Source organism: Sinohyriopsis cumingii, unplaced genomic scaffold (assembly GCF_028554795.1).
Source record: "Sinohyriopsis cumingii isolate HCF-2022 unplaced genomic scaffold, ASM2855479v2 utg000160l, whole genome shotgun sequence".
NCBI lineage: Eukaryota > Metazoa > Mollusca > Bivalvia > Unionida > Unionidae > Sinohyriopsis > Sinohyriopsis cumingii.
In genome coordinates, this window is record NW_028315873.1 from 4,658,495 (window position 1) to 4,678,655 (window position 20,161).

General features: G+C 37.2%; 1 protein-coding gene across 3 annotated transcripts in view; it reads left to right on the top strand.

Moving 5' to 3' along the window:
* The window catches only part of LOC149774661 (uncharacterized), a 141,681-nt gene that overhangs the window by 86,139 nt on the left and 35,381 nt on the right, over nt 1-20,161 (top strand). For all 3 annotated transcript variants that reach the window (XR_016416736.1, XM_089944847.1, XM_089944848.1), the window contains 4 exons: nt 9,044-9,117; nt 15,419-15,670; nt 17,755-17,873; nt 19,526-19,686. Coding sequence is in view for 2 of the 3 variants with exons in the window: in XM_089944847.1 (XP_089800973.1) it covers nt 9,044-9,117; nt 15,419-15,670; nt 17,755-17,873; nt 19,526-19,686 (606 nt within the window). In the remaining variant the exon portion in view is untranslated. The remainder of the gene's footprint in view (nt 1-9,043; nt 9,118-15,418; nt 15,671-17,754; nt 17,874-19,525; nt 19,687-20,161) is intronic.

The window sequence follows — 20,161 nt, forward strand, 5'->3', positions numbered from 1 at the left end:
TAATAAGATGTTTGCGCGAACCGCTGATCCCGCGTTTGATATGGATGCCCCAGTGCGCAGGGATGATTCTGTCCGTGATTATCAATATTATTCTTATTATGCAGCGCAACCCGACCTACGATCGCGAATTGAACTTCAAGTCCAAGATACCAGTAGGTACTTTCTGCCGTGTGAAGCGTTTATCGAAATTGAGGGAGAACTCGTGACAAATGCCGCCGATAATGCACCGTACGCAGATGACAATCATGTTCGAGTTGGTTTCGTCAACAACGGTATCATGGCGTTATTTGAGAGCGCCAGATATCTTATTGACGGGCGAGAAATTGAATCAATAGAACGCGAGGTTGATGTTGCAACAACGATAATTGGGTTAGCGAGATATTCGGATGATTATACAAGATCGGCGGGCCCATCTATGATGTTTGCGAAGGACTCCAACCGATAACGCTGACCATTTTCAGTACGTTAACGTGCTGGTGGAAAGAGATACCGCAATTGCTAATCAAGCTGAAGCAGCCAATCCAGATCGCAGAGCAAGACCAGGCGCTGAGTTCACTGTTATAAAAAGTATCAACGATAATTACAATATGGGATTCGCAGCACGAATAGTGATGTTAAAAAGACCACGCCGGCAGTTTTCATGCGCGATTCCACTCCATCACATATTTGGATTCTGCAGAAATGTTAGAAAAGTCATCTATGGGGCTAAGCACACAATCGCGCTGACGCGAAGGGGCGATGATAACAATGCAATATGGCGTACTGCTGGCGTCGCTGCCGGTAAAGTCGTTTTAACTAAAATGGCATTGTGGATGCCGGTGTTGACTCCATCAGTTACCACGGAAGCACGATTGTTATCATTTATGGAACAGGGGGGGAAATGGTTGTTGAGTTGTCTAGCGGTAACAACTGATGCTAAAGAGGATAACGTCGCCGATACGTTTACATGGCACTTGGCGTCAAAACAGGGTGTTTCAGCCCCGCGTCATATATTTATAGCGCTACAGAATAGGGAACGATTGGGTAATCAAGAACGCAGCCATATGATATTTGATCAATTAGGAGTCAGGGATGTTTCGCTGAGAATAAACGGACAACAGGAACCATCCGAGGATATACAGCTTAATTACGGCGACAACCATGTCGCACGTGTGTACCATCGATTGCTTTCATATATGGGTCGTGATCAAAACGTCGACACTGGTTTGCAAATATCGCAACTTGATTTTAAAAACCTGTATCCGATTTATTATTTTTCGTTGGAGCATCTTGATTTAACGAGACAATCCGTCGTTGATATACACTTTAGAGCTCGTATAGCCCCGGGTGGTGTTAATTATAGAGCTATTGCTGTCATCCTCAGCGATAAATCAATGCTGCTAGAAGGTGTTGGCGGACGAATGAGAATCATTGATGCGCCAGTGGAAAACATGTAATTGAAAGCACAAACACGTTTACAATAAAATGTCGTATAGTGTCGTCAGTGTAGAGTTGACTGATGGTCAAGTCAAGAAATTACGATCAAAGTCGGCTAAACAATGCGGAACCACAATAACGCTGAAGCCGTCACAGATGGCAGGTGGTAATCATAAGATATCGTTGACGGCGCGTCAAATAAAACATTTCAATAATGCGATGAAGAATAAAAAGGGTGTTCAAATAGATTTTTCAGCCGCAGCAATCAAAAACATGGAAAAGACCGGTGAGATATTTCCGCTGTTAGCTGCGATTCCAGCGTTGATTGCCGCGGCCGCACCAGCAGTGGCTAAGGCGGCGGCGTTGGGGGCCGTTGGTACCGCGGCGGGTATGGCACTGAAGAAGGCAACCGGGAAAGGCTATAAAAAAAAACGACCCGTAGCCGGAAAGGGTCTAAGACTACCGGGGACCCCGTATTCATGGTACTCGGGAAAGGGTCTAAGACTACCGGGAACCGTTTATTGACTCAGGAGTCAATGACTCCCATGTCTAATTTTGATTTAATAGACGCCGCAAACGCGCTAGCGATAAAAAAACTTCAGAGGTGTTTTTATGAGGGATCAATTACCGGCGGCACCAAGGAATATTGAAACCGGCATAATTAACCTCGATGGGTCCTCCGGAGCGGGGACTCATTGGGTTGCATACGCAATTGATCCGCGTGCGATCGTCTATTTTGATTCATACGGGTTAGCCCCGCCAAACGAGTTCATGCGGTATATCCGGGCGTGTTCAGCCCGGGTTTTTTATTCCACGCTGCCAACACAGCAGTTAAGTGACCCACCGATATGCGGCCGTGAGGTATTGAACGTACTCGCGGCTATTTCATCATCGCGGAAACCACCTCATGTGGTTGTAAACGAATACACTAGTGGGGTCGTAGAGGCCCGGCGGGTTAATTAGAAACGCCGTTTTTTTTTACAATAACGATGATTGATATTTGGGGACGACCGGTTTCGGCGCTGAAAGAATCCACGGAAACGCTCGCCACCGATGACATAAAAAAACTAATCGAGGATGAAATCGCCGATACGTTGAATTTAACCAGTGTTGACCCAGGCGAAATAGTTGTATTTCAAGACCGCCAGGGTAAATTGAAATCCGGTAATGTGTCGCTGAATGACGTTTTAATACGACAGCGTGACGCCGCCGAGGACGCTATCGCGTTGTATACCGGCGACGGACGACTCAAACCGGGTGAACATATATCGGCGGTAACATTAGTCAAAGACGGTTTTATAAGGTTGGATAAATCGGTGACCGAACTCGACGCGCGGGTGAATAAATCTACCACCGAGGTGAAAAAATCTGTCGCCGATATACAACTCACTACCGCTAGTTTTTTCGGGACCCCGACGGTAACCGAACCGAATCTTGCAACAATAAAAAATACTATTTCGGAGTTTACAACGCTGTCGGGCCAATTTTACACGTTACGAAAAAATTTTAACAGGGTTGATAGCGCCGTTGATAAATTCCTTGGTAAAAAAAAATGTCAAACCGGATGAGATTACAATAACTATAAATGATATCACTTCGTATGGACAGGAAATAAAAACAATCAAACTTGATGTTGCAACGAACAGAAACGGTGTAGACGTGCATGAACGGGAAATAGAAATAATCGGCGCTAATGTTGCAACGATCATAAATAATGTAGACTCGCATGGACGGAAAATAGAAACAATTAAAACTGATGTTACAACGATCATAAATAATGTAGACGCGCATACACAGGACATAATGACAATCAGAGCTGATATTGAAGCGAACAAAAGGGGTGTAGACGCGCATACACAGGAAATAGGAACAATCAAAACTGATGTTGAAGCGAACAAAGGGAATATAGACGCGTATTGGCGGGGAATAGGAATAATCAAAACTGATGTTGCAGCGAACAAAAAAGGTATAGACGTGCATACATATGAAATAGGAACAATCAAACTTGATGTTGCAGCGAACAAAAAAAGTATAACCGAGAATACACGGGAAATAGAAACAATCAAAACTAATGTTGCAGCAAACAAGAATAATATAGACGCGAATTGGCGGAGAATAGAAATAATCGGAACTGATGTTGAAGCGATTAAAGACGGACTACCGAGAGTAGCAGAGCAATTCGAAAAAATAAAAATCCCTCATGAGAACACCATCAACACAGTATACACAATTCGGCATGGATCATTCGATTGGACTCCTACACAGAATACAGTAAATATCACCGCAACTGTTAAGGGCATTTATCGATTGACACTGGTTTCAATGATGCAGTTTAATATATTATCGTCGAGTTCATCCGGGTTTAACAATACAATATCAACAATTATAGACAGGAACGCAACTGAACAGTTTACAATTTATGCCGTTGATGGAAATTTAGCCGGGGCAAACATCACATGGTATGTGGAATTTGTAGCGAATCTAATTAATTAAAAACACTAGCTCTTTTAAAATAAAAATGACCACCAGGGTAATTGAATCAGAGGTATCACCGACGTCACATCAATATCGATTCGATACCGCAAAAGAATTCTCCGCGAATTTGAAAACGCTTTCCGAACAATACCGCATAAAAATAAAAAAATACCGCAGAAAAATAACCACCATCGACTCGGTCGTGTACTCGGTGTCGGGTATAGTAGCCGGTACCGGTGTTATTTTATCCACGGTGACCACAATAGCCCCGATCGCTGTTCCAATCGCTGTCTCCGCAATGACAACAATTGCTGGAGTCGCCAACGCAATCACTAAATAGATATCATCGTGTTTTCAGAAAAAAACTCGACGAGTACACAGTAAAACATCAAATAGTATCCGACGCGTACTCGAAATTATCCGGGTTGATCTCGTTATCGATTGATAATTTGTTCATATCCGATGTTGAATTCTCCACGATGGTCCAGTTGTATAGCTCCGCGATGTCAAAAATCGAGGATTTTCAACTGGAAGCCGGAACCACCTGGTTGTCGAAATTTGACACTAAAAACAACGAATAATAATAATGTCGCTGAACCCCGAAGGGTTTCAATTACTTCAGCGGATCGCGGAGAATACCACTCCGGTACAAACAAATATGATATCGATAACGTCAACGAAACCCGAATTCAGTGTGAACTTTCCATCACCGGTTCCAGTGAAGGAAATAGCGCTGGCAAAATTGCGAGTATATCACAGTTGGCCTAATATCCGAGCGGACGCATTTAACGGACAACAACCTAATAACTCGCTGGTTTTTGCATGGACAAATAAGCCCGATGGGACCCCAGACTGGAATGAGGTTACAATAACAAATCAATAAAGAATTTCAACGCAGGATAAAATCGATCACAGGAAAAGAATCAAAAATAGCTATTACGGTTCATGAACCGACGTTATCGTCGACGATTGAAATAAGCACACCGGGGTATATGGTTGATATTTACAACAGTTCAATAAGAACCATACTAGGATGGCCTAAGAATCCACCTCATGAAATCGCCGCGGACGAGCAATCGTATCATGAGATTAATCCCACTTATCGAATTGATTTGTCTATCATAAAAGGCGCGTTATTACCCAGCAGGTTTGTATTTCAAGACAGGAATAACATGCAATGGCATTTTCCGTATAAGCAAACTCCTAAATTGTCCGCCGCGGCCAGAGTTAGTTTAAATGATATCACTGATATGTTTGCCGAGATTAATCATTATTACCAATTACAACTAGAACAGCTACGGGAAACAAAAGAACGAAAACACGTTGAGGTGTTAAATCAACTTATATCAGACATGGAATATATCAATGAACGAATCGTTAAAACAATATCCGATAGCAGCGATGATAATAAACAAAAATTCCTAACCGAGCATAATATCGCAGAAGCCGATTTACCCAATTTCAAGTTTCCAGGATACAACGCGCCAGAACTAAGAAAGTCTCTTAATGATTTTCTCGGTCCATCAACTCATATCCTCAAACACGATAACGGAGATGATGGTAGGCATATTGCTCCATACAACGTAAATATTGCATCGGTGATAGCGATTAATCTAGTGTGTGATGTTATCGAAGGGAGTTACCAGGTGGATACCAAGCAATCAAATCAAGCTCAACAGGGGTATATCCTTTATTCGTTTTCACCAACAGCCCCTCCGGGATTTTTAATCGTTGAGAGTCCGATTAATCCGGTCTATATGCGATGCCATGATCGGTTTTTAACGAGAATTAATTTTAGAATTACCGATCAGTCAAATAACCTAATTGATCTGCAAGAGGAGGAGTTAGTGATCACTCTGTTTGTAAGATCATAGCAGCAGGGGGGGGGGGCGATGACATCGATGCGGTCGTCGATGTGCTTACCGGACGCTGACGACGCTGGGATCGGCGCGCAGAAGGTATTAATTAAACCAAATGACGATTGGACGACCCCCGACGACGACGTCATCTTTTTTTTTACTGGGCGCCGACGACACCGGATCCGCTGAGTGCAGAAAGTAACAATTAAGCCAAATAACGATTGGACAAAATGTCCGATTCGCCCCCCCTGCTGCTAGAAGTCAGGTCCATGTAGACCATATAATCCATCCTTTCCATTGCAAGAAGTCAGGTCTATATAGTCTATCCCTTCCAATTCAAGACGTCATGTCCATATAGTCTCTCCCTTCCATTGCAAGAAGTCAGGTCCATATAGTCTATCCCTTCCATTGCAAGAAGTCAGGTCCATAGAGTCTCTCCCTTCCATTGCAAGAAGTCAGGTCCATATAAGTCTATCCCTTAGATTGCAAGAAGTCATTTCCTTATAGTTTACCCCTTTCATTGCAAGAAGTCAGGTCCATGTAGACCATATAATCCATCCTTTCCATTGCAAGAAGTCAGGTCTATATAGTCTATCCCTTCCAATTCAAGACGTCATGTCCATATAGTCTCTCCCTTCCATTGCAAGAAGTCAGGTCCATATAGTCTATCCCTTCCATTGCAAGAAGTCAGGTCCATAGAGTCTCTCCCTTCCATTGCAAGAAGTCAGGTCCATATAAGTCTATCCCTTAGATTGCAAGAAGTCATTTCCTTATAGTTTACCCCTTTCATTGCCAGAAGTCAGGTCCATATAGTCTATCCCTTCCATTGCAAGAAGTCAGGTCCATATAGTCTATCCCTTCCATTGCAAGAAGTCAGGTCCATATAAGTCTATCCCTTAGATTGCAAGAAGTCATTTCCATATAGTTTACCCCTTTCATTGCCAGAAGTCAGGTCCATGTAGACCATATAGTCCATCCTTTCCATTGCATGAGTTGTGTCCATATATGATATAGACTTTAAATAAAGCAAGACATTAAAAGCATTCAGATCTGATTGATCCTGTCCAGAAGTTTAAGAAATCTGGGAATGTGATGCCAGCCATCTTTACATTTGATAAAGATAATTATTTTCTCTAGTGTATTATCAAGTCTTTTTTGGCCTTTTATTAGCCTTACTTTGCCAGTGTGTGACCCACTCTGTTTGCATTGCAAATGTGTAACCCAGACTTGTTCCTCAAATATGATTGAAATACTCTGATTGCTTTGCATCTTTGTCTACTTGGTTTGAATATGAAGGCTGCACTCATGGTGTGTCATGCAGTGAACTATGTTAAATTTAATTCTTGTTTGTAGTTATTGTTTCTTCAAGTCTATGGTAAACAATGATCTAATAACTCTAGCTTATTCACTGTGAAAAATGAAAACATGGTATCAAAATCAGATCCAAAATAAAAACAAAGCAATATAAAAATGGTTATCAAATGATCTATAAAGAATTTCAAATGCACAGGGGGAACAAATTTGGAACAGCTCTTTTCAAAATGATATATGTGATCAGTAACTGACAGTGCCAATTGGGTAAAACAAATTAACACAGATCTGCTGTGGGACAAGTTATAATAATTAATGCTAAAGCATTAAACTCTATAAACAATATATCACACACAAATTCAGTAATGGAAACAGAAATTTCTCTTGTTTCACCTGTTGGAGTCACTCTCAGAGGACATGATTATCCATTCTGTCATTCTTTAAAGTCAGTTGCAAGAAGATCTTCCAAAATTAGCTGGCGGGAGTGATCACTGTCCCCCCATACTCACCCAGCCCTTTGGGCCTCAATTTCTGGCCCATTGGGCCATCATAATTGGTCCCAGGTGCCCTTTAGTCTTAGTACGCCACTGACACAGTATAAGGACAGTAAGAAAAGTAACAAGTTACTGTGAAAAGGACCGATGTGAGGAGATGCTGTGCATATTTTAATACAGAAAAACTGAATTTGTTCAATAGCTGTCATTTCTGTCCATTTGCATACTAAAAATATTGACAATATCCACCTTTTTTAAGTCAAAACTTCTAACCAATTTCTGCAAATCTCCTGATCCTGTCCTAAGCTGACCTCTCAGTTAAGTTACATGTACAAGGTGAGTAAATAAATCATATTACATGTAGTGGCAAAGATTATAGATTTATCCATATTCATGCTGTAGTTGCAATTTATGTTATTACTTTATTGCATTTGATTAAATTGAAAATCAAGATGTGTATTGAAACTCAATCCCTTATTAAATGTTTGCTTGCATCATCATTCCTGGCAAAGTAAACTAACAAAAACCAAACAGACTGAATTACTTACTAGCAAAGTAAGGCTAAGAAAAGGGAAAAGTGACTGGAATGTATCTGTTATGTTGATGCATGTTATCAGTGGCTGATGCTGATGTAATTATCATGAAATTGGTGGGGGTGCATATTTGATACCCAATCCTTTAGTTACCTTGTGTTCATTTTGCGAAGACAAGTGTGTCGTCAATATTTTTAAATTTTTTTAATCTGACAGAAACTAGTGCATATACCTGTGACAGCTGTCAAAGGCGAAATCTACGATTAAAGAATGAAAAGGTGCACAACCATTAACTATTAATGATTGCTGAAGATTAAAAAACTTGTATAGGATAAGGATAATTTTGTATCGATTGCATCAATTTTTCACCTGTGTCAATATGGGTATTGGGTATTTGTACAAAAAGAGTATTGGTACATTGATACATCAAGTGTTTTACCCCCCAAAAGAACACCTTAGGTTTATCTAAAATAAGGATACCCCAGTCTCCAAATCCATTACCCTACATGAACACAGTTTGGACTGCATTCACCAAGTCTCCAAATCCATTAACCTACATGAACACATCTTGGACTGCATTCACCAAGTCTCCAAATCCATTAACCTACACGAACACAGCTTGGACTGCATTTACCAAGTCTCCAAATCCATTAACCTACATGAACACATCTTGGACTGCATTTACCAAGTCTCCAAATCCATTAACCTACATGAACATAGCTTGAACTGCATTCACCAAGTCTCCAAATCCATTAAACTACTTGAACACAGCTTGGGCTGCATTTAGTGTCATATAATAGAGAGGAGTGCTGCTTACAAAGATTATGTCATTGTTAATTTCATTTAATATCTGTGGTGATAATATGGAGATTTTTATTTATTTAGTTCAAGACATACTAGTTTAATATTAATCAACAGGTTAGAGAGATAATACTATTATTTCTTTATTTTCCAGGTGCGAAAGCCAGCACAGTGAAAGGTCAGACGCAAGTTGTTGCAAAGACAAGATTGAATGAACCTCAAACTGAGGTATAATTCTAGAAACAAATGCATATTTATTGCATCTGTTAAATGGCTTTCAAAACCAGTCCGAATTGTGGGACAGGTTTGACTTTTTACAGATTTATTTGAGAGCAAATCTGTCTTGCTTGACCAAAATAATTCCATAAAATACTTATCAGCTTTGTTTCCTTTATCAGGTTCTTGCCATTTTATGGCCAGATATGGATATTTAGTGCAGTCAAAGTATTTGGATATACATACATATATCTGCTTTTAATCTCTACTAGATTCAACACCATATATAATCAAGTTGCATGCTTTACTGAACACCTGGTAATTATGCAAAAGGGAAATGCAACTATATCCAGTACTATTGTTGGCATTCCTCACTTTGCCAAAATTATCGATGCACTGTACATGGTTGTACACTGCTCCGATTTAGGGATGTACCTGATTTGGAAGTGCACTGCACAGAATTAGTGATGCACCTTACTTGGTTGTGCACTGTACATTATTAGTGATGTACTTTATTTTGTTGTACACTGTACAGAATTAGCAAAGTACCTTTCTTGGTTGTACACTGTAGATAATTAGCTATGTTCATGTATGTTATTTGGTTGTACACTGCACATAATTAGTGATGTACATAACTTTTTTGTATAATTTACAGAATTACCAGTGTACCTTCACTGCACAGAATTAGTGGTATACCTGACTTGGTTCAGCAAGCTTTAAATCTGCAGCTTCTTTAATAGTTTTCCTTCATCCAAATGATGTCTTCCTGTTACTGGCATGTGATGCTGAAATGTACAATGCAATGTCAAAACAATGTGTAACAATGCTGAAATGGCCACAGCAAAATGTCAACATACTGTGTGAAAATGTTGAAATGTACACAGCAATGTCAACACACATAAGATGCTAAAATGTATACAGCAATGTCAAAACAATGTGTAACAATGCTGCAATGTACACATCAGTGTCTACACATTGTGTAAAACTGCTGAAATGTATGCAGCAATGCTAAAACAATGTGTACTAGTGCTGAAATGGACACAACAATGCCAGTAAAATATGTAACAATGCTGAAGTGTACATGGAAATGTCTGCACAGTGTCTTACAATACCAAAATGTTCACAGCAATGTCAATGCATTGTGTAACAATGCTAAAATGTACACAGCAATTTCAACACAATTTGTAACTATGCTTAAATGTACACAGCAATGTCAACACAATGTGTAATGATGTCAACACAATGTATAACAATGCTGGAATTTTTACAGCAATGTCAGTGCAATGTGTAACAATGCTAAAATGTACACAACAATGTTAGCACAATGTGCAACAATGCTGAAATATACACAGCAATGTCAACACAATGAGTAACGATGTCAACACAATGTATAACAATGCTGATATGTACACAGCAATGTCAACACAATGTGTAACAATGTCAGCACAATGTATAACAATGCTGGAATGTTCACAACAATGTTATGCAATGTGTGACAATGTTAAAATGTACACAACAATGTTAGCACAATGTGTAACAATGCTAAAGTGTACACAGCAATGTCGACACAATGAGTAATGATGTCAACACAATGTATAACAATGCTGATATGTACACAGCAATGTCAACACAATGAGTAATGATGTCAACACAATGTATAACAATGCTGATATGTACACAGCAATGTCAACACAATGAGTAATGATGTCAACACAGTGTATAACATGTTGGTTTGTACACAGCAATGTCAACACAGTGTGATGCAATGCTGCTTGAATATCATGTAGTTCCTGTAAATACAACTATATTGGCCGTTGTTTATTTGAGTAATGGACGACATTGATATAGTTGCTATTAATACATGTACACAGCAATTTCAACACAATTTGTAACTATGCTTAAATGTACACAGCAATGTCAACACAATGTGTAATGATGTCAACACAATGTATAACAATGCTGGAATTTTTACAGCAATGTCAGTGCAATGTGTGACAATGTTAAAATGTACACAACAATGTTAGCACAATGTGTAACAATGCTAAAGTGTACACAGCAATGTCGACACACTGAGTAATGATGTCAACACAATGTATAACAATGCTGATATGTACACAGCAATGTCAACACAATGAGTAATGATGTCAACACAGTGTATAACATGCTGGTATGTACACAGCAATGTCAACACAGTGTGATGCAATGCTGCTTGAATATCATGTAGTTCCTGTAAATACAAATATATTGGCCGTTGTTTATTTGAGTAATGGACGACATTGATATAGTTGCTATTAATACATGTACACAGCAATTTCAACACAATTTGTAACTATGCTTAAATGTACACAGCAATGTCAACACAATGTGTAATGATGTCAACACAATGTATAACAATGCTGGAATTTTTACAGCAATGTCAGTGCAATGTGTGACAATGTTAAAATGTACACAACAATGTTAGCACAATGTGTAACAATGCTAAAGTGTACACAGCAATGTCGACACACTGAGTAATGATGTCAACACAATGTATAACAATGCTGATATGTACACAGCAATGTCAACACAATGAGTAATGATGTCAACACAGTGTATAACATGCTGGTATGTACACAGCAATGTCAACACAGTGTGATGCAATGCTGCTTGAATATCATGTAGTTCCTGTAAATACAAATATATTGGCCGTTGTTTATTTGAGTAATGGACGACATTGATATAGTTGCTATTAATACATGTAAATCGGCAATTGCTCTTTTGGCTATCTGTAGCATTCGTTTTGCCGAGTAGATCATTTGTCCCTTTGATGGACTTTTGATGTATACCCATTATAAGGCTGAATGTACTATGCAGAGATGGACCTTTTCCAGTTTTAGTCGGAGATCTGGTTTCTTAATGCAGCCCAATGTTCATCTTTTTGTTAAATTTTCTGGCAGACATTTTCCATTTATTTTAAAAGCAGAATTTTGTTTCCTGGATATAATTTGAGTCAGAAAGAAAGTATCAAAACAACGTACCGTATACCAGAAGTTGACCATGCATGTGGGAATTTTTCATGGTTTCATCGCTTTGTGCATTTTGTTGCTGCTTCTACTAATGTCTTTCAGAGTCAAGATCTTTTGAAATAATTTCATGGTTTTTCTGGAATTTAAATTCATTGAAAGAGGAAAATTTATGGACATCATTGAATTTGACCAATAAGTAAACTTATCGTTTCAAATAGAACTAGTTTGAACAAAAAGATAACAAAAATGAGGTTTTTTTTTTCTAGAATATATTTCAGAAATTGGAGGATGCATAGAATATTGCTTGGAAAATGTTCCAGTTTTTCTTTGAGATGGGTTCCATCTTTGATTTTGCTGTTATGTCTGTCCCTCAGTTTGTTAGAGTTTTGTCTGTACACAATAAATCAAGTTATCCAATAGGTGCATGTATTTGTATATGTGGATGAGTAAGACAAATTGGTATTGATTTCATTTCTGAAAGGTCACATATCAAGATCACTGACTGAAAGAGGAGAAAAGGTTTCTGCACAATACCTCAGGTTTTCTACTATTACAAGTTAATATGGGATTGGTTTGCACCTGCAGTGAGATAGAATCCTCTCAATGTAGGAGTTAAAAGGTCACTGTTCAATACTACTGTGTCTCAAAGAATACAATCCATATACATAAAAGAACTTGAATTTTGCACCAGCTATAGTTACAAACTTTGTGGATAGCTTGCATTTGGTCTAAGAAATAATCCTATTGATTATGAGTCACAGTTGAAGTTCACTGATTAAGCAAATAAAAGTAATTTCTTCACTTTGAGTAAGGACCAAGTATATTGACTTTGAGGACAGAGGGTGGGTTTGGTGGACACTGTATGCACTCATCTCATGACAGATCTATTTTAGGTTTATATAGCCTTGTAACATTACTTTCAGAGTGGGTTGGGTGGACACTCTGTAAGCACTCATCTCATGACAGATCTATTTTAGGTTTATATAGCTTTGTAACATTACTTTCAGAGTGGGTTGGGTGGACACTGTAAGCACTCATCTCCTGACAGATCTATTTTAGGTTTATATAGCTTTGTAACATTACTTTCAGAGTGGATTGGGTTGACACTGTGTAAGCACTCATCTCATGACAGATCTATTTTAGGTTTATATAGCCTGTAACATTACTTTCAGAGTGGGTTGGGTGGACACTGTAAGCACTCATCTCATGACAGATCGATTTTAGGTTTATATAGCCTTGTAACATTACTTTCAGGGTGGGTTGGGTGGATATTCTGTAAGCACTAAGCTCATGACAGATCTATTTTAGGTTTATATAGCTTTGTAACATTACTTTCAGGGTGGATTGGGTGGACACTGTAAGCACTCATCTGCTGACAGATCTATTTTAGGTTTATGTAGCTTTGTAACATTACTTTCAGGGTGGGTTTGGTGGACACTGTAAGCACTCAACTCATGAGAGATCTGTTTTAGGTTTATATAGCTTTGTAACCTTATTTTCAGAGTGGGTTGGATGGACACAGCACTCATCTCATGACAGATCTATTTTAGGCTTATGTAGCCTTGTAACATTACTTTCAGGGTGGGTTGGGTGGATATTCTGTAAGCACTAAACTCATGACAGATCTATTTTAGGTTTATATAGCTTTGTAACATTGCTTTCAGGGTCGATTGGGTGGATACTCTAAACACTCATCTCAAGACAGATCTATTTTAGGTTTATATAGCCTTGTAACATTACTTCCAGGGTGGGTTGGGTGGACACTGTAAGCACTCATCTCCTGAAAGATCTATTTTAGGTTTATATATCATTGTAACATTACTTTCAGGGTGGGTTCGGTGGAGACAGTAAGCACTAAACTCATGACAGATCTATTTTAGGCTTATATAGCCTTGTAACATTACTTTCAGGGTGGGTTGGGTGGATATTGTTGTTCTAGGGTTTAACGCCATTTTTCAGCACAAGATTGGCCATACATGGCTGCCAGTATAACTGGTGGAGGAAGAACCCTGGAAAACCCAGGGAAGAACCACCGACCCACGAGAAGCTACTGGCAGGCTTTCCCACTTACCCACGTTAGCCGAGCCTTGGACTCGAACCCACACAGACAGAGGTGAGATGGCAGTGATCCGGAATGGTGAGCACTTTAGACCACTCGGCCACTCGGGGCCCCTGGGTGGATATTCTGTAAGCACTAAACTCATGACAGATCTATTTTAGGTTTATATAGCTTTGTAACATTACTTTCAGGTTGAGTTGTGTGGATACTCTAAGCACCCATCTCATGACAGATCTATTTTAGGTTTATATAGCCTTGTAACATTACTTCTAGCATGGGTTGGGTGGACACTGTAAGAAATTAACTCATGACAGATCTATTTTAGGTTTATATAGCTTTGTAACATTACTTTCAGAGTGGGTTGGGTGGGCACTTTGTAAGCACTCATCTCATGACATATCTCATTTATGTTTCAGCACCAATTGTTTTAAGTGTACACCTGGTTGATAAATAACTCAATAACTTATCACCTCTTATATTTAATACAAGAATCCTTTTGCCTTCAAACTTTATGCTTGGGTTCATCTGAGCAATAACTTAAAATATATCGTGCATCCACTTGTATTTTTGAGTGTTGGTTGAGGAACGGAAAACAGCTTTTTCAAGATGTGTCTGATTAGATGAAAATACTTTTAAGCATTGTAGTGTGAGTAAAACTGATGCAAGACAAGAAAAACTCCAACTCACATTAGCCAACTGGATCGATTTTGGAGCCTTGGTAGGACCGTGAATCAATTCAAAGTGACCTATTTGTCATGGATTGATTGTACATTGTCATTCACTACAGTTTTCTTTTTGTACAATAGTACAACTTAGTAAAATATATATGCTACTAACAACAATAGATCAGTGTGTCTTACATATGATGGTTTGAAAAACATTACAACTAGGATGCATTTAAAATTATGTTTGAAATTACATACCTTAAAATCATTACTGTAACAAGGTTACTATTACCCCTATGTTACCTATATTTCCCCTTCTGTTGCCACATCCGTAGCAGTGTAGCTTGAAGTTTAAAGTGAAATGCAGTCTTCTGAGAGGCAATTTTTCTGTTGTTTTAGGTACTTTATGAAGCACACGAATCATATTTTAAAGAGATAAGAAAATGTTACTTAATAGCATGTATTATGTAATGTATTAAAAGTTTAAAAGGCAATTGTTATTTGTGCAAATTTTGAAGTATATCAGTCTATTTAAAAAAGACTGATTTTTCCTCACTTATCATAAAGTGTTCATCCATTTCTAGGATTATCGTCATGAAATCTGTGAAAACTACTTCAGAGAATTCCGTTCTCATCTTAAGGACAAGCCTTCCAGGTTTCATTTGGTTGAAGAGGACTTTGCCATTGACAACACTGTCGTTGACAGGAAACTGAAGGATTTAAAGAAGAAAATTGTAGAAGTTGCAACTCGACAGCCATATTGGGGGGAGGAGATACCTGCACGGTGGCTCCCCCTGGAGCAAGCATTGATGAACTTCAGAACTGAAGGGCTTAAGGTACATTTACAAGCACAACTGAAATATTTACAGCTTTTCTTGTCTTGTCAGTGAATAATAAAGTATAGTTACATCTATGCCAGCAGCTTTGTTAGAATTGTCAATGTTACAGTATATGTTAAAGTGTTTGAAAGTTACATATCTTCAAAATATCATAATTCATATGTATGTACATGTGGTATAAACATAAAATAAAATATACCCCAAGAATACAAATGACATAATTGGCATATATCAGTCTGTGGTATAAACATAAAATAAAACATACCCCCAGGATCCAAATTTCATAATTGTTATGCATGAACCCATGTTATATACATAAATAATACATACCTCCAGGATCCAGTTGTCATAAATTAGATATATCAACCTATGTTAAAAACATAAAATAATACATCCTTCCAGGATCCAAATGTCATAATTCATATATATGAACCTGTGCTTTTAATGTAAAATAAAATATACCGGTACCCACAGGATTCAAATTTTGTAATTGGTATACATCAACCTGTGCCATAAACATAAACTAAAACATAACCCCAGAATCCAAAGGCAAGATGTAAATCAAAGTAGAGAGCAGATGAATTTCATGATTTTATAATAACAAAAATATTTTTAACTCACATTGCTGATTAGCAATGAATTAAAAATAATTCTTTGTGATATGTATCAGAGGCAAAATACTTCTAATGGATCTTTCTGTAAATTGTTTCCCAAAATTTAACTTGGCAGCAAGCTCTTTCAGAAATTGAATATTAAATAGATGTAAGGAGATATTACACCCTTTTTATAATTAAGGAAACATTGTACAATAACATATAAAAGTGTATCATATTTGGTTCTGAATGTTGAGTCCGTTTCATTATCATTTTTCTGTGCTTTTCTAGTTTCTCTCAAACCATTTAACATTTGTTTGCACCGAAGGATTCAGTGTAAAGACAGAAATGTTTGTAAGCATAATATATCACATAACTTATAATATTATACCAAATAGAAAAATAGCAGACATTATGTATATGATGGCATCATAAATGCAAGCAGGATTATTACTCATCAAAACACCATTTTAATGTCATATGATGAGTGATACCAGATATATGAGGTATGATTTCCCACTTGGTTCATCTCTGTTGACACTGATAGGGGATGTCAGAATACTGGTTTCAGATAGGTTCACTGCTTTTGGTACAGTTTTGAAACTTACATTTGGTATTTAAGCCCTAGAATTATTGCTTTATTTTCAATAAAGATTATTGATCTTTCACATTATGTATATTTTATCCCTTCATTTTTAATAAAAAAGAAGAGTTGACCTGCAAAATACTATTGCTTGAAGCATTATTTTTATTGAAAGACTATATATAGACACTAATTACAGCAGAGTATGAAAGCTCACACTTCACTGATGATTGAAAAGAAGAAAGAAAAAGAAGCTGAATGAGCATCATGTCATTTAAGTCTGTTGGTACAAACAAACATTTGTCGGTTATATAATCCAAAAATGTTTAATTAATCGGGTCAAGCTTTCTCAAGGTAATGATGATTATGTCTTACCTTCACATATTTTTGTGTGAGCAGCTGTGATCCATTCAGCATGAATCAGCTTGTTTCATTGTCCAGTACTATAATATAGTGATCATGTACCAGTTATGTCCTTTTCTATGGCCTATATTACCTGCTTTCCATGTATCACCTGTACACGTGATTTTAATTCTTTTATGTAGTCATTTTTATAACGTAATGTGTAGTGGTTGAAGTTGGTCTATTGCACATAAAAAGAGTATACTGTATATATGATGTAAGTGGATGAAGGTCACAACAGTAAAATGAGCTTCCTACAAAGAAAAAGGAAGTATTGAAATAGCCCAAAAAAATCCTATTGCACTAAATATATTTTTTATGTCTACAGTTGAATCCTCGGAGTCTGTAAAGTATAGTGGTTGAAGTTGGTCTGTTGCTCATAAAAAGAGTATACTGTATATATCATCTAAGATCACAACAGTAAAATGAGCTTCCTACAAAGAAAAAGAAAGTATTGAAATAATAAAATCCCATCAGACTAAATATATTTTTTATGTCTACAGGTGATTCCTCGAAGACTGTTGGTAAAGATAAACCAGGCAGGAGGTGTTCAGATATCCACAGATGAACTGGATTTGTTTCTTAGATTCCAACATGAAGTTGGTACAATCCTCTACTTCAGGTGAGATTGGTATTGGCTCTGTGTATCCTATTTGCTCATTACAATAACAATTTTAATAGCTGCCTGTGGTGAAAGTTATTGACCCACATTACATTAAATATACATTATATATCATTTTGTTGTTAGAACTATACTTTTGTCAGAACATATATTTTTAACCAAGGCTAATGTGGTAAGTACCCGAATTAGAGGTTTGATTAGGGACAAGAGACATAATTATAAAAGTTGATTACTGTTGCTTGTAAAGTTCCAGACAAATGACATGATCTAAGAGGACTAAGTACTAATAATGTTATCATTCTGGATAATCAGTTTAATGTTAGTGTCATTTTAATTGCATATAAATTAAAAATTAAATTAAACTTGTTTCATAGAGAACAAATATTTTGGACCAAGCAAATGTCATTATAATACTGTCATCAGTGATGTTTCTAATTATTGGACACCCATTCATGGTGGAGGCTATAATCTGTCAGCAATCCTTTATGTACTGTGCTTTAGATTGGACACCCATTCATGGTGAAGGCTATAATATGTCAGTGATCCTTTATGTAATATGATTTATATGGTTCAGATGATTGCAAAGTGGTATCTATTTTCGGAGATATCCTTTCCTGTTAGATTGAATAAATACATCATAGAAGCTTTCATCTTCCATGAAACAAGTAGATAATATCTTAAATCAGGTTATGAGTACAGTTTATAAAAGTGTATCAAAATAGCATTGTTTGGAAATCAGTGTTATAAGTACAGTTTATACACATTTACAACAAAACAGTACAGTTCGGAAATCAGTGTCATGAGTACAGTTTATACAAGTCGATCAAACAGAACAGTTTGAAAATCAGTGAATACAGTTTATACAAGTCTGCAGCAAAAAGAATAGTTTAGAAATATGTCTTGTATGAGTGCAGTTTATATAAGTCAACAGCAATAACATTATAGTTTGGAAATCACTGTTATGTTTACAGTTTATATAAGTCTGACAACAGCAATAACATTAAAGTTTGGAAATCACTGTTATATGTACAGTTTATATAAGTCAACAGTAATAACATTAAAGATTGGAAATCACTGTTTTGTGTACAGTTTATACAAGTCTGCAGCAAAAACAGTAGTTTTTAAATTTTTGTTGTCATGAGTACAGTTTATACAAATATGCAGCAATGACAGTACAGTTTGGAAATCAACATTGCGATGAATACAGTTTATACATGTCTGTAGCAAAGTCAGTACAGTTAGGAAATCATTTTTGTCAGAACAGTTTTATACAAGTCTGCAGCAAAAACAGCAAAGTTTGGAGATCAGTATTGTAATTAGTACAGCTTATCCAAGTCTAGTAAAAACCATAGTTTGGACAGTTATAGTACAGTATATACAGCTATGTTGCAAAAACAGGATAGTTTGGAAATCATGTTTATGATGATAGTTTTATACAAGTCTGCAACAAAAATAGTAAAGTTTGGAGATCAGTATTGTTATATTTTACAGTTTATCCAAGTCTAGTTGTTATGAGTATGGTTTATACAAGTCTACAGCAAAAGCAGTGTTTTAAAATCCATTTCGTTATGTGTACAGTGTACTCAAGTTTGCAGCATAAATACTATTGTTTTGGAAATCAGTGTTGTTAATACACTTTATGCTGTTTACAGTACAGAATTATTGAAAGAGAAGATTGTGTTAGACCCACAATGGATGATTAATGCCCTCAAGTCACTCATCACGGCAGAGATGTTTGTCCTCAGAAATACTCCATCTGTCTCAGACAAGTGGTTCGAGTTCCAGAATGGAAAACTGTTCCCAGAGCTCATTGGTATGTACAATACATTTTTGACATTGTATACCATTTTCAGAACATGACTTCCTCTACATTATATAATTATGTCCCTTCAAATTTGTTCAGATTCAGACATAATTTCATAAATTTACTTTTCCTCGCTAAGCTTTTGTGCTAATCACATCAGTGAGAAAAATATAAATTTTGTTTCTGCCATTTTGGCTGTATCTGTAATTGCTTTATCGGATGTTGTTATTTCATGTCTGTGTCTGTGTCTGACCTCGTTTGTGAATGTAATACTTTTAATTATCTGAGGTAGTTATTTCATGTCTGTGTCTGACCTCGTTTGTGAATGTATTGCTTTATCTGAAGTAGTTATTTCATGTCTGTGTCTGTGTCTTACCTCCTTTGTGACTGTATTGCTTTACCTGATGTAGTTATTTCATGTCTCTGTCTGACCTCGTGAATGTATTGCTTTACCTGATGTAATTATTTCATGTCTGTGTCTGAC